Below are 15,991 nucleotides of genomic sequence, written 5' to 3'. Positions count from 1 at the left end.
AATTGTGCTGTTGAACGGCTACAGAAGGGTAACAGCGACATTAAGCAACATTAAGACCAGCGGCCAACTTGCGGCCAGGTCACAGAGGAGAGCACGAGCTAAGAGGATCCACCCAGTGGCTTACACTGCCAGCATCCTGCCATCTGATGAGGAGAAGGCTCCGCCTGTCCAACTGCCTTCCTCGCTGAGCCCCCACAGGGAGCCTGCCGGGGTGTAGCCATGCAAAATGGCTCCAAATGAGAGGAATGATACGATGCTGACTCAGACCAGGACAAAATCTGCCTGGTAACCTTTCAGCACGTTCATCTAAAGCTCAGTGACTGAGTGCAGAAACCTATCAAAGTCACTCTGCTCACATCTACGCCAGGTTTCGGACACCTTTGTGTTAAAATACACATATGTGACAAATTGGAAGTTCCTATAGTAATAATATTTTTTTTTGTAGGCTGTATTTTGCTCGTATTGTCAAGTGAAGACCACTGATTGTCGAGTACCCTGTGGACACAGAGCCAGTTTGGGAGTGACAGTATCACTTTATACAGAAACAGGACAAACAACGTGAACTTAACTCAAAATCCTGGCAGACAAACAGCAGCGGGAGACTTCGACTGGCATCTAACAGCCCTGACAGTGATTCAGTCTTACTGCACAACTGTGTGATGCTACAGTCATCATCATTGTTCAGAGTAAAGCACTAAAATGTTACTCACATCTCCACCTGCATTTCAGAGGGAAAACAACGAAAACAATTCTACAGTCCTTTGTGTCCTTTTATGGTTTGGCTTCACATCAACGACGATACCTTCTGATGTCAGAGGTTATGGTTGCCGTAAACAGAGACCGAGGAAGCACTTAGAGATTATTTTAATGGCATTACCTCTCAGTTTAGACCAGAGTCTGTAAATCTGAATCCACAACATGACACACGCACATGTATACAGTCAGGTTCTCTTGGCTCTTGTTTGGTGCAGGAAATAAAAGTAGGCCGATCGATTCAAGAGTATCCACTGACTCTGCTCCCCTCCCACACAACCTGGAATAGTACAAGTCCCACAGAGGAAGCCTCTCATAGGAGATGACACCCCTCAGTTGTAAATTGTGGTGTTAAAAAAAAACAAAACTGTGGTGCGTGTGTGCTATTTTTTGGTCGTGTACGTTTAAATTTATGTCTTTCAACTGGGACGAAAAAAACTTTTCTAGGAGCCTTTCTGGAGCTGTTCAGAGTTTGACATATTAAACGTGTCACCCCCAGTTTCCGGACTGAAGAACAACAGCCTGAGTCCTGACACATTCATGCAGAAACTTCATGAGGACTGATCGTCAAATGTGACCAGACCAGCTCAGACTCCAAAATGTGCTCATATCCCAGATGCAGAATCCAAACTGGAGCAACACTGATCACTTATCATGACCACATAACAACAATTCTCTGCTTCCAGCCTCTCAAATTGGATGATTTACCGATTTTCTTTCCTTTCTATGATCGTACACTAAATAACTTTCAATATCTTTCAACTACTACTACTAACTACTTTAATCCATAATAACAATTCTGATCTGTAATTGTAATTTGCAGCCTTTACACAAATGTCATCATATCTCTCACGATTCACACGCAGAGCTGTAACCGGCTCACATGTTAATTGTCATGTAAGTTGAAGTGATCTGATTATGGAAATTAATGAGAACCAACTGGAGCTGATTGCTAAACTGCCAATAGGGTGAATTTCCATCAGTTTGTTCTTTGTAAGAGGAGGAAATAAAGAAAGCAGTTTTGTTTAGAAAAAAATATATTGTTGCTTTTTTTTTTAATTTTTTGACTACAGTGAGCACAATGGCTTCACTTATTCTGGTATTGGGAGACTTTTAAATGAAATGTGGTTCTGTGCACCTGCTCTATCAAATGATACGCAAGTTTTAGGCTTCTGTTTGTGAGAGATATTCTGTTTTGCTACTTTGATATGTATCGTAAATGTCAGAAGTCAACAGCAGCTGAGTTGGGTGACGAGGCTACATACTGTTAGCACTGTTATGTCAGAACACTTCATGCAGGCGCACTTATTATCATTATCATAGTGAAAATATGTGGGTACAGTAAAACAAGGTGGATGTTCTCTCTCTTTCTCTTGCTCTCTCTCTCTCACACACACACACACACTAACAGACCTGAATTCAAAGTTGACCCTGATGGAAAACACACACACCCTCCTGCAGGTCTCGATAGAAACACAAACACAATGCCACCAAGTCACACACACACACAAACACACACACACAGTCGTCAAACATCCTTCCTCCCATCATGTCAGGTCAAGCTGCATTTTACTGTTTAAAATGCTCATGTGAACCACAGTGAATACCACACTGCACGAGGAGCCATGCGGCTCAATGCAAATTAAATGGCCCATCGTTTGAGTGCACTGGCTTATGTAAGCTGCTGCTGCTGCTGCTTGCCCCCCCCCCCAACCAGCTCAACATCCCTGCCTTTCTTTCTCTTCAGAAGCTTTATCCATCCCTTGAAACCTTAACGTCTGGTAAACACACCGCCCCATCCTAAATTAGTGAGTGCAGGGGGGTGGTGAAGAGGGTGAGGAAGGTGAGGAGGGAGGGGGTGGCCTGACTCCTGCATCCCTCATTTTCTCTGCCACCTTGAAAACAACACCCCAATTCCGGCTGTGGCTCTCCATTCCATCATTGTTTGTGCACATCCCATGCAGTGGTGTTACAATGCTGCCTCCCCACACATATCCCCTGCACACCGCGGACTGATCCGGCCTTTGAAAAGATGCATCTAGGAAAAAAAAAATCCTGCCCTTCTTTTTTGTTCCTGCACCTTCTTTCTCTCTGTCTCTCTTTCATTCTCTCAGTGTCCCTCCATCCTTCCCTCCCCTCCCCTCCCTCCACCTTGCCCTCATCCCCGAGTCCTGCAGCCACAAGCGCCCTACAGCAAGGTTTCACAGAGGCTTCTTCACAATGTCATAACACTGTTTTCAAGCTGATCTTGCCTCATTGGAGAGCGCACAATGGAGGAAAGGAAAGATGATGGGGGGGTTAGTGTCGGGAGAGGAGGAGGGGAAGGGGAGCCGGTGGTGGTGGTGGTGGTGGTGGGGGGAGGCTGGGGATGAAATGCGACAAAGGTTGCGAGCTGGATTCAAACCTACAGTGTTGAATGTGAATGCTATGTAGAAGGACGCCTTAGCCTCACTGAGTAAAATGCATTTATAAAGAGCTGACAACAACACAACTGGCAGAGAGGCAGAGGGAGGGTAAGCTGGATCAAGATACGATAATGCCAAGCCATTATTTCATATCCTCAATTGCTCTCATACGCTGTCTCTGGCTGGATTGTGCCAGTATAAGAACATGCCTATACAGAGGTATGTGGCACACACGGGGTGCACATCCATCCATCTGAATGCATTATCATCAGAAAGAGGACACGGGGAGGCTGGAATGTGAATTCTCCATAATCTCAATACAGAAAGAAAAGGCTTACCTCCACATTTCAGCTCTGCTCGACCCTGCCTTGTTTCATCCTGTTCCTCTCTGCCGACTCCCTCCCCTTCTCTCCCCATGACAGCATTTTTCTGCTATCTATCTCCACAGTGAGGCTCTTTCTCCTCCTCCTTCAGTTCCTCCTGTCTGCCGTTCTCTTCCTCTCTCCGAAAATAAAATAAAGCAACAGAACGGGCACACTTCCCGATCTCTGTGTCCAGTGGCTCCTCTATTCTGTTGTTAAAGTCAGGAGGCAGGTTGATTTGTGCTGTCCACCTCCCTCTTTCTTCCTCTCGCGCTGATTCTATTCCATTCACATCACACTAAAGCCAACCCCCTCTTTCTCCTCCTCTCGCTCGCTCGCTCGCTCTCCCTCTCTCTCTCTCTCTCTCTCCTCCCCCCGCTCCTCATCTCCTTGTGTGTGTGTGAGAGAGAGAGAGAGAGAGAGAGAGAGAGAGAGAGAGAGAGAGGCTGAGGCAGCGACGGACAGCAGTGGCCATGAGGAGAGCTCTCTGTGACTTAAACTGAAATTCAAAATGCTTCGGTGGCAAGACTGTAAACTCAAAACTGTGCCCAGTCGAGGATTCAAGATCCTAAAACAACGTGACATACTTAAGCAGACATGTGGCAGATAAGATGATGATGCAATGTTATATCAAGACAGTCACCTCCCAAAATCTCCCAGTATTTCTTCCTCTGATACACTGAATACAAAAAATGCACTCGTATTCATTTAAGATCTAATTCTTCCGTGCTACAACCAACGCTTCTGCACAAGAGAGATAAAGGCACCGAAGCAGACTCAGGGGGCAAAGGTGAAAATGGCAGCGTGTGTGTGTGTGTGTGTGTGTGTGTGCGTGTCTGTTTATTTGTAGGGAGCTCTGTGTACTCCCCAAACGTAGTCAGTGAAGGGCCGAGACCATAACAAACAATCAAGCTGCTGTAGAACAATGAGAGAGCAGGAGCGTCACAACAGTCTTTCCCCAAGAGCCACCGCAAAAAAATCAATAATAAAAAACCAACCCAAAACACATACCTGTGAGTTTAGATAAAGCATTTAGCGACGTTCATGAGAGGAGAGGAATCATGCTGTTTAACTTACACTGCAGCAGAGCCCAGTGTCCAGCACCACCACCCCCCTTTACTGTATGGAGTCTCGTCCCGGGCGTGCCATATGTCTGTGTGTGTGTGTGTGTGTTACCAGGTCAGCGGCTCTGGTCTGGGGAAGGGGGGTGGGAGGAGAAGCAGCCTGCGTTGGTGGTGCTGTGTGTCCTGGGGAGATAAGAAAAATAAAAACAGAGGCACCACTTGATGGTAGTTGAACAGTTTTCTTAAAAACAAGTGCACCTCGTTGTGTGCTTCATTCAGGGGTCGGGAGGTGTTTCTGGACTCGGCAGCTTCCTCCTCTGTCGAGCGTTGTTTTCATCTGAAAAATAAGACAACACAAATGACATACGGGTGAATGCAAGTGGAATTTCACCTGACTTTCCAGTGTGACAATGTTGAGTTTATGGACACCTTACATGCATGAACTACATCATCCAGAAAATAGGAATATTCAGACTGGTCTGAATTCCCAGATTACATCCCATTCTGATGCCACTAATGCACTTGATTTACTGGTGTTTATTTTTGAGAGCTGAAGCATGTGTGATGGTGTGAGCTTTTAAAACTGTTATTCACACTTGAGGTCATTTTGTTAATGGAAGAGCACCACAACAACCAGTTGTGCCACAGTGACACCATGTGGAAATGTTCCACTGAGACTCCTGCAGCCCTGCAGGGAAAAAAACCCACATCTGTCTCCCTAAAGTTTTGTCCCTCTTATGAAGACATGGTAAGCTCTGTGACGGGGTTTGAAACAATGGCAGTAAAATGAACCGCCCTGAGCTTCAAGCCAAGTAAATTACAATCTGAATGCTAGGATGCTTTCTGGTTATTATCTCTTCATTTTCATGAGTGATTCACACCTCGGTCATGTTTACTCGTCCGCGGTGGTAGCTGTTAGTGGACAGCTTTCAACAGTCTAAGATAATAATCTGTGTTAAAAAAGCCTTTTCTCAATCAATTGTTTTGTCTATATAATAGCAGAAAACTGTGATAAACGCTCATCAAAATTTCCTAGAAACCCAGGTGACATATTCAGATTCCCTTTCATTTTTGGTCTGACCAACAGTTCAAAACTAATACGGCAGATAATAAAAGCAGAAAATCATTACACGAAGAAGCTGAAAACAGAGAATCTTTTGGAAAGCAATACAGTGGAAGGGTTGGAAGTAGTTGCTTATTAACATCCTGTCGATCTATTTAATTAATTGCTCTAATGCACATACGTTTTTGTTTGATTTTTTCCCTTTTTCATCACAGTAAAAACACCTGAAACCAGAAATAGCCTAATAAAAAAAAAAAGTACTTGAATCTCAGAGGTCCAGCTAACCCTGAATGCGCCACCAGTGAGAAATCCGGATGAGGAAACGCACTAAATGTCAGCAAGACTTCCCAAATGAGTGAAGTGAGAGGATATTAGATGAGTGTGAAATTCCTCTCGGTCCTCATGAGGACTGGCGCGGCCCTGCCAGGTACTGAGAGACGGTGGGTGTGATGTGGCGTGATGTCGGGAGGAGAAGAGGGCCTGATAACCTGCGTCAGGCCTCAGCAGCGACAACCTGCACGTTCACTATAAGCAATGATCATGAAGGAAACGTGAAGATTCAGAGTGAAACCATAAATGTTTCCCCTGCAGGTTTTAATTTATGTGGTTTAGTGACTAATTCAGAGTTCAGACTGACAGCTGCGCTTTGCTCTGTCTACATGTGAAGGTGTGACTCGGGGGGGAAAAATGAATTGAACTTCCTCATGCAGCAGCAGCAGCGGCGGTGACTTTATGCTTCTTACTCAGTTAAGGATCGTGTTTAAACAGCTGTCGTGCACGTATCTACCTGTGAGCGTGGATAACCAAATGTTAGTTCGCTGCTGGTGTCCATTTCCGCTCACGTCGTCAGCTCTAACACAGTTACATTTCCCCTTCAACAAGGATCCTTCTTACTCAATTTTAGCCCGATTGCTTTGTAGTTTGGTAACGCGATTGTGCACACACACACGCTGACGGGGGATTTATTATGGCGCCCCCCTGTGGCGATTACACAAACTGGCCGAAAGACAGCATGCATGACTGGTGCTGCATGCTGTGTACATTACTTTGCCTCAACATTTTCTTTTAACTTTTAAACCATAGCTGATTTTTTTTTCTGCATTTATACGTTACTTTCAGGAACATCTTTTTAAAATCAAACATTTTTATAGACACACATTCAAGACACTGGAAGCGCTTTTAAAGATTTTTTTAAACAATTCAACAAGCTTTTCATAGCAAACGTTCTCTCAGCTGTGTTTCACTTAAAGATATACTAAATCATTTCAACAGGGTAAATCCAACATCCTTTGTGACATGTAAACATAAAACACAAACTGAACGTAAGATATCACTTTCACGTGTTCTTCCTGTTGATGCTGTGCAGTCAGTTTACATAAAGTAAAAAAAAAAAAGACAACTGTACACAAAATTTACATTCCTCTAACAGTTCAACATGGCTTCTGTCTTCTAAGTTGTTTTTTTTTGTTTGTTTATTTTTTAACTCTTTCAACAATCAGGTTCAATATGTACAGTTACGGGAAACGTGTTGAAACGGGGAACTGATTTGTCTCATTGCACACTTCACAGAGGATCATGACAGGATTCTCTGAAAAAAGGAAGATGCACCTGAATGACCACAAAGAGCACAAACTACTTAAAATATCAGGACACGAAAATCAGAGGTACCACTGTGAAAGATGTCGCTTCTTAGGCAACGTTACAACCATTGGAATTGGTGTTTAGATTTGAATTTTTTTCATCTGCATCCAAGGCTTTTTTAAAATTTTGAACTTGTTCCTATTCTTTGTTAAGAGACATTAAAATTCAGGCACTCAGACAGAATTACTGTAAACTTTACTATCTGCATGTGTGTGTGTGTGTGTATGTGTGGGGGCCTTTTCCCTGTTTACAAACTCACAGCACACATCTCATGGAGTCACTGCTGACAAGAAAACTTGTGTACCCAGAAGAGGCAAACGAGAGATGTTTTGAAGCCAACACACTTGTTTTTAGAAAAATCCCCTCAAAGCCCAAAGTGATGACTACATTTAGGAGTGTTGTTCAGACGCTATCTGTCCCATCTTTTAATGAGAGCTGCATTTTCCGTCAACCAGCGATCCTCAAATATGAATTTTAGGAATTTTGATGTTTACAAAGAAACCCTTTTGGGATACATAAATACTTTAAGTGATATCTTAACAACTTGCTGTGATAGAAAGAAACAATGTAGACAAAAACACAATTTCCTTGCTGAATTTCAGGAAAATAACAAACCCTCTTCTGATTTTTACATTATTGTGACGAGGCATGTTTACTGTAGAACTCAAATGATCTATAAAACCACCATCTTGTTCTCATTAGATGGTCCATTTGTCACTTCAGGCTTAGATTTACACTGTTAAACGGACGCCATATGTCACTTTAACGCACTGTTGGTCATAAACAAGATCTTTTACACAGTAGAGGGTGTAATTGCTTGTTTTTTGTTTTTTTTTTGTTGGTGTTACTGTCAACCAGTCTCTCTTCTGTCCCCTAGTTTGACAGCCTTTTAAATTCACAATATACAATGAATATTCACAATTAAAGTGTACGCATCTCATATGACAGTTTATGTTTCTTGTTTCTTATCTGAAGAGGAGTCCTGGGCTCAAACATTTTTCGATGTTCTCGATGAGACGGCTTGAGAAAAAATTTTGTGATCCGCCGCTTGTTTGCAGTCTGCTATCAGGCGGTCAGAAAGCGGGTTCAATGGAGCAGACCGGCGCTCTACCACTTGCCCCTCTTGCTCCAGTCCTTAGGCGTGAAGTGAAGACATTTCGGATCTATGCGCAAGTGTCTCTTCTGCATCGCTCTTTCATGTCCATCCACAATGTCTTCTGAAAGAGTCAGGATGTACTGACCCTGTGTTTGAGAGACAAGACAAAGCCAACATTTCAGACAGATCTGGTTACATCAATGTGTGAGCTGAATGGAATCCGCTGGACTTTGGAGCAAAATATTGCTTATTTCATCAGTGTTTTGTCAGCAGCAAATAAGGTTTCATTCGTTTTCACACCATCACCAATAAGTTTGAAAAATCTCAAATTTAAGAGTCACAACACCTGAAATATTTTGGCATCCTCTTAGCCAAAATGTGAATGGAAGCGAATGACAAAAATGTGGAGGGCAACTATTTTGCTTTTAGTGTTTTACAGTAGAGGGCATCAAGTTACTTCTGCTGTTTATCCATTTGCTCTTCAGACAACCTTCCATGCCAAGCAGAGAGGTGATAAATGTCCATTATGAGGCAGAGGGACATTGCTAAACACCAGCATGCTGCATGTACAAACAGAAAGGGCAGGGCTGAAGACCGCCTCTCACCTTGTAGTAGTTGATAAGGTTGAGATACTGAAGCGTTGAAATGACGTCTTCTTTCTTTACACTCGTGATCTCACTGATCTCACTGGGTCAAAAGGTCAAGTGAAAAAGAAGATAAATCAACTACTGTTCTGAAAATTATTCTCAGAAGACAAATCAAAGGTTGAGATAAAATGCCAGCAGTAACATACTTGATGGTGATCTGTGGCCTTTCTCCATTGTCAGGTTTGAGGTCCATGAGAATTTCCAGGATGGTCTGGGACCAGTAGGAGCGGTAGGACAAAAGGCCCAGATCAGACAGCGGCTTCTCTGGAGTTCCTGTCTTCCCTTCTACCTTGGACAGTTCGTAGCCTGACAAACACACAGTGAACTGACTGTTAGCACAAGTGAGGTGAGAAAATGAACAAAGATTTTCATGGTACAAATATCTATTGAATTCATCTATTGAATGTTTTTAGTTCTACACTTACTGAACTCAATGAGCAGTTTGCCATAGCCTCTCCGCTGATAGGGAGGCAAGGTCAGGATGCAGGCAACGTTATAATCTTCTGTGGACTCTTTCTCCTGCACACAGAAAATAATAAAAATCATGTTTAGTTTCGGGACCCCCTGCTTAGATATGGAGGGAGGATTTTTCCAAGACGTATCACTAGTTCAAAATTATTTGCATCATTTGTGTACCTTCGAGAAGTAGCCCACTATGTGGAAGCCTTTGGAGTCATACTCCGTCATTACATAGAAGAGGAAAGGGTCTGTGTCGTAATACAAGGTTTTGTGATCCAGAAAACACTTGGCAAGTAAACACAAGTTCTGGGAATAATTCTGAGAAAACAGAAGAGATGTGTATCAATCAAAAACAAATCCCAAACAACATGTTGAGCAGAGAGAAAAATATCCCATCACTAACTTTGTTTTTCCTGCCGTCAATCTCAAAGAATGAGATGGTGCCTTTGCGGTAGATCTCGTTGCCTGGAGGATGTCTTAGATTACATTTTGTCTGTCAAAGTTGAGAGACACAAGAGGATGAGAGCAATGAGCAGGTGATCTAAGCAGCAGGTGATTAAGGGCTGGTGACACACTGTTGATTCTTACCAAATGCCTCTGGAGACACTTAAGGCTTTTGAGGTACTTCAGACAGAATTCACAGAGGTAGAGGATGGGCAATGCGGTGAGTTCCTGTGGGTACGGTGAGAAGTACCAGGGCTTCAGTCTGTGACGTCCCAGCTCTATGCACTCTATGTTCTTCATCCGGGTGACGATGTCGTCATGGCTGCGGTCAGACACCAGACTCCCAGTCATACGGGGCGCAGTCGGGATGCCATCCGAACTGTCCTGGGAATCCTGGTGGTAAACAACGGCAACGTTAGGCACATTACACAGTCTTGGTGCAGTTATTTGATCAAGGAGTCATGTATTTTGATTTGACTTTTTTTGTTTTAGATTTAGATTTCGTTTAACAAGTATTGTGTATAATCAAAGTTGTACGTGTTACCAAAAGGACTACATTTGGGTCTGAGGTAAGCAGCACCTCCTTTTTTATTGGACCCACTAAGGCACAGCTGATTTTGGACAGCAACACACAATCAACGGGCAATAACAGGAAATAAAACAGACCTCTGGTGGTGGTAGAAAGACACTGGCACTTTGAGGGTTGTTATACTGCAAAACCTTTATCATCTAGCAGAAAAAGACACAAAAATACAGGCTTTTGGAAACTAAAGAGGGGAATTTTTATTTACACCGAACAGTTTGGTTACGGGGCAGATTGCAAACAATACTGAACTTCAGTGTTCAAACATTTGTAGGTTTAGTACATTCCAGGATGGGTTCGTCTGGAGCAAGCCAGCAGTGCTGGCAATCAGATAGAGATGATAGACAACGAAGGAAGAGTCAGGAAAAGAGCAAACACAAGTGTTAGACCAGTTGTTTCACGTGGGTTTGACACGTTGTTAATTTATATGACGAAGCCACCGGCCACTGTCAGAACGGATGTGAGATGTCAGCTAAATGCAACAGCTGAGAAGCTCATGCCAAGTAGCTTGACGGAGTAAATCGAAGCACTGAAATTCCACTGGAGGTTTGACCCGTTTGCTTCATTATGTCACATTGCATTTTTTTTCGCATGTATAACTGCCTCGTTAGTTGTATGCAAACAAAATGAACCAAATTACAACCTGCTCTTCTGCTGGGTTACGCCACTAATCTCTCAAAAAGAAAAAATACGCCTTTTATTCTATTTAGTCAAAGATCAATGAATTTCAAAGTGCATCAAAATAACTCAGACTTCACATGAAAGAAACACACAAGACTGACAATCCTGTAGAAAATAACAAGAAATGAACAAACATTTTGATCCCCAATACTTCTTGTATGTAATCTGTCATTATTTCTGTTACTTTGAAATTTGTGATTTAATATTCAAACTAAAGCAGGATCAAGCAATAATAGGCTCATAAACATAAAACCAGAAAACCGTCTGTAATGTAATATAACACACCCAAAAGTAACAAATTAAAAGAATTATATTTTTGATGACAAACTCGCATGCTTGGGTTTTCCATGGATGGTTATACAAGAATGAGAAACAAGAAAAACATAAAGAACATAAGAATACAATAATTAAATCAAAGAAAAATTAATTAAAGAATCATGAGGCAATCAAGTAAGAAATATTTTTCCAATTGTTAAATTTGATAATGGTCTTCTTAAAAAACATTTATAAAACTTTAATCCTATCCATACAGCCTGCACACTGAGAGATGTGATGATTTAAACAAACTGGAGAACCAGAAGTGAATGTAGTTCACTGTACTTCACAATGCAGTGGTCAAAATAAAATAAAAGAGCATAAAACTGTGCAGACTGTGACTTCACTGGCTGTAAAGATGAAGTATACTGAAGTTACACACCTCGTCAGCTGCCCCGCAGTTCGCTTTTCTCTTCCTCCCGGGTTGCGAGGGGACGAGTCGTCGGGCAGTGCCGTTCTGTAGTTACAGAGAAATAACACGTCAGCCAATGATAAAAGACTAACAGACTCAAGCATTAAAAACTTAGCAGACAATCCTCCTTACTGTTGTGAGTGAGGAGAGCTGTTCATGGTCTTCACGGGCCTTAAAGGTATTGCTGTCCCTCACAGCAGGAAAAACAGACGCCTGAGGCGCTTCAGTTGAACTCGGTATGGAGGACACAGTGGGGGCCACGGATGCCTGAGGCGCCAAGGGGACCGTTTCTACTTTCCTCTTCTGCAGCAAACAAACATTGTTAGACATCTGGTGGCTTAAAGTGAGCACAGACAGAACAAATACTTCACTGACTCAGAACTTTTGTTTCCACACAAGATCTCGTGATTGCAGCCACACCAGATACACATGTTCAAGTTGTCAAAACACACACCAAAGTAATGATTAAAAGTTGGCCACTACAGTTTTATTTCACGAAGTGCCATGGTAATACGGTAACTACCCGCAGATTGCTGAGATAAGACTGTCTATTTTAATAATCATGTTATGTCAATTTAAGCAGGTTTCAACAATTTATGCATATCTCCAGAATAAATTACTCCAGTGTGAGTCACACCTTATTTAAACCTGCTATTAAGATGTGTCAGACATCGATCAGCTGCAACTGCATTTGGTTTACACTTACATGTGTCTAAAAATGTATCTTCACACCCAAATTAGCATACATCAACAACTTTCAGTTTTGTTCTTTAGTGTGAATTATTGTCAGTTGCTTCTGTACATGTTAAAAAAGAATTTATTTAAGGGCTGCAGCTAATGACAGCTCCTCTTCTACCTTCAACATTACAATAAGAGACTGTCATGGAGAGAACTTAGTCTCAAAATGGTGTTATTATGTGAACTGCAAACGAAAAATAAGGTTTACAAACATGTACATTAGTTTGTCTACATTACAACAAACCTCCTTGACAGATCTAAAGCTGAAACGCAGCTTGACGAGTTCAGTGTATCCACCTGACAAACATTTCATTAAACAGCCTGTTAAACCACTTCCAGTTGTGATGCACGTTTTTTTGTGTTGCGATTATTTGTATTATCTGGATTTTCACGCAGTTCAGCACGACCGAACAGTTTCATGATCACACAAAATTTGCGAGGTTAACCCCAGGTTTAAACAAGGTTTCAGTCAAGTCTAAAATGGGTACATTTAAGTTAAGTTAAGTTAAGTTAAGTACCGGTGTGGGGAGGGTTTTGCCTCTGGAAGGAGCTGTAGCAGGTTGTAGGTTGACATCTATACTTTTCCTCTGAATTGAACAGAGAGGAAGAGAAGGATGGGGGTTAATTGACATTCACATTAAGCCTCAGATTAAAACTGAGATAATCACTGTGTCTTCATCAACAACTAACACAGTGATAAAAAGGAGGAGATTCTGCAGCAGTCATCTGGAATCAAAACCAGATCTGAGAAAGAATAACACAAAAGATTAAGAATGATCAGACCTCCCTTTAGTGTTGAGGCTGGGTTAAATGTATGTTCCTGTGCAACATACAGCAAACACATCATACATAACAAATCATTGCTGAAGCAGCATGCAGAATATTGCAGGTTATTAATAAAGTGGCCGTGTAGGTTGCCAACATCCTGTAGTTATGTGTAGCTTTTCTATAAACTAATCAAATTAAAATGATTAACACATAAAAATTGATTACAAACACCTATTCAACTTATTACCAAACAGGCTATTATATCCTCTTTACAATATTCATTCAACATTTAAATTCTGAGCATCTCAACAGGAATACAAAAGGCTAACCAGCCTGAAACCACTGGCCTTCTTAGGAGCCATCTGTTACAATTACTCGGCAACTGTCAAACACAATGGGATGGAAATTAAGCATATATGTGTATTTTTGACAAATTAATTTATTCACAATTTTAGTCTCTGAACATCTAAATCTCTGTAGCACCACCACGTTTCATTGCTAATATTGTGTTGTTATCAGAAAACTGCAGCTCCTGCGATTTGGATTTTGGACTTTTTGATTTTGATAATATTTCAGTCAGCACTTACTGTATAAACTGCCTTCACAATGGTAAAATGATGCTGTCCAAACTAACTGTATTGTTGCAGTGTTTGAGGGTGTGAGAAAAGCATTTGGTGGCACAGCATACATTTACCACTTCTCGCTCTGGTGAACTGGGACGAGAGCCTGGAAGGCCATTCTTGGTTGGTGTTTTAGCTTCTTTCTTAGGGAACTGAAGCTTCTTCATGTCCAGCCTGTCCGCTGTGACCCACTCATCCAGGCGCTTGTTGACTTAACACAAGCAATTTTACACAAACAGGAGCACATAAAAGAGACTGATATAAGACACACACAATCATACACGGTACAATGTGCAGTGAAATTCTTTTTGTCCCTGCTACCAAAAAATAGATAAGTAAAATAGAATGAATAAAATGAAATATTATAAAATAGAAACCTTATAATAATAATAAAAATGTAAATATTTTGCAGTGATTATTCTGTGTAAGGTAACTAAGCTTACAAAGTGACAAGGACCGTTATAATGTCGAAGCTAAAAAACTGACACAAACTATACTCACAGTCAATATAGTGAACATAGTAAAGCTTTCTCCCAGAGACTTCCTTCAAACTTAGAATTTCAGCCAATGCTGCAAGAAAAGACAACAAGTCAAATTAAAACTTGAACTGTACTCAAATTAAAAATTATTGTGATCAGTAAAATACTATGGATGTACCACCACGCTCAACAACTGTCAACAGACGCTGTGGGTTAAAGACTTCAGATATTTAATAAAGGAATAAAGAAAAATGACTCAATTACACAAATGACCTGTATTAAGGCATTATAGTGCTTAGGAAAGAAAGAACAACAACATGTGACAAGGGATTGTGAATAGTTAACCTCTAATAAAAGGTAAAAAAAAAAAAATAATAAGCCAAAAGGTTTGGTAGTAACTACACAAAATCCAAATGTCACAAAAAAATAAAATAGAATTATATATATATATATATATATATAATGGGTGTGTGTATTCATGCGGAGATGTCAGAACAGCAACGCTGCAGTAATGACATGTTTCAGATTTGTAAACACCCTAATGTCAGATGGATTTCGAGTCGTCTTTCCAATTAATCGACTTTTATAAAAATATCCCTGAAAGTTGGCTAGTTAGTTTCTTGTCGGATATAACAGTGGTTTTAGCAAGCATTAATCAGACTCATTACCACTACACAGATGCATACCATGTAAGTGTAGTGTTTACAGTGCTTTAACTACAGCCCGTGCCGTCTGTTAACAACAGCTGAGGTTCGCTAGTTAGCATTAGGTAGCTTCTGGAAAAACAACCGGACAATACTTACGCCATTCGTCTTCGTGTTCTTGGTTTTTGCGAAGAACAGGAAGGCGACAGCCCTCAACAATCTCGACCTGTAGGAAATAATACGTTAGTTTGAATCCCGAAACTGGTCATTGTCTCTAAAATAAAATTCTATCTCCTGAAAACCTACCGAAGATGAGTTATCCGCCATTTTCGTCATCTGTGAGAGCAGGAGCAGGGTGTTGTGGGAAAATGCCGGTCTTCAGCAAAGATGAAATAAACAGAAAGATATACATACAGAGCGGATATGGGGAGCGGAAGTTGGAAAACTAACCCGGAAGAAATAAGAAGGAGTCTGTTCCAAGAGATTAGCTTGGTAGCTGAACTTAATTTTTACTCAGCATGTCTTTTAAAAAATAAATATATCACATTGTGTTCCATCCAGACTGGTTCTACCAGATCCACTGTGATAGCAACCACTACATTGTAAAAAAAAGTTACAAATTGGCTGAACTGTGTGGAAAAGTAGATTTTTTTTTATAACAATTATAGTAATTCATAGTAATTTCAGTGACCATAAATTGACAAAAAGCTTGTCAAACGTGGAAAAGAGGGAAGTTGATTTATACCTAACCTCAAGTATTAATTGGCAAAAAACAAACCACTACTATCAACTAATTCCTGAAAATGGTATGCTTAAT

General features: G+C 41.2%; 2 protein-coding genes across 6 annotated transcripts in view; both read right to left on the bottom strand.

Annotated features, from left to right (window-relative positions):
• Positions 1–6,699, bottom strand: part of zmp:0000001168 (signal-induced proliferation-associated 1-like protein 2) — a 33,524-nt gene extending 26,825 nt beyond the window's left edge. Inside the window, exons 1-2 of one of the 3 annotated variants that reach the window (XM_046409924.1) lie at positions 6,435–6,699; positions 4,697–4,921 (exon numbers count right to left, since the gene is read on the bottom strand). The gene's annotated coding sequence lies outside the window, so the exon portion shown is untranslated. Of the gene's footprint in view, positions 1–3,496; positions 3,802–4,597; positions 4,674–4,696; positions 4,922–6,434 lie in introns of those variants that run through there. The other 2 variants (XM_046409925.1, XM_046409922.1) reach the window with 2 other exon arrangements.
• Positions 6,700–6,824: 125 nt separating this feature from the next.
• LOC124070230 (histone acetyltransferase KAT5-like) lies at positions 6,825–15,595 on the bottom strand. 3 transcript variants are annotated; one of them, XM_046409927.1, is made up of 15 exons: positions 15,481–15,595; positions 15,334–15,400; positions 14,553–14,621; positions 14,120–14,262; positions 13,182–13,250; positions 12,058–12,228; positions 11,896–11,970; positions 10,601–10,663; positions 10,079–10,327; positions 9,894–9,983; positions 9,668–9,808; positions 9,457–9,550; positions 9,178–9,337; positions 8,990–9,071; positions 6,825–8,530 (listed from the first exon to the last, which is right to left on the bottom strand). In XM_046409927.1, exons 1-15 carry the CDS (start codon positions 15,508–15,510, stop codon positions 8,396–8,398), a joined length of 1,638 nt encoding a protein of 545 aa, XP_046265883.1. In that variant the 5' UTR covers positions 15,511–15,595; the 3' UTR covers positions 6,825–8,395. The 3 variants fall into 3 exon arrangements, with proteins under 3 accessions (XP_046265883.1, XP_046265884.1, XP_046265885.1); XM_046409928.1 differs by having other exon boundaries at positions 14,126–14,262; XM_046409929.1 differs by lacking the exon at positions 10,601–10,663.
• Positions 15,596–15,991: the final 396 nt, after the last annotated feature.

This window comes from Scatophagus argus, chromosome 14 (genome assembly GCF_020382885.2).
Source record: "Scatophagus argus isolate fScaArg1 chromosome 14, fScaArg1.pri, whole genome shotgun sequence".
Classification (NCBI taxonomy): Eukaryota; Metazoa; Chordata; class Actinopteri; family Scatophagidae; genus Scatophagus; species Scatophagus argus.
The sequence above is the reverse complement of the archived record's forward strand: the minus strand, read 5'-3'. Positions and strand labels throughout refer to the sequence as shown.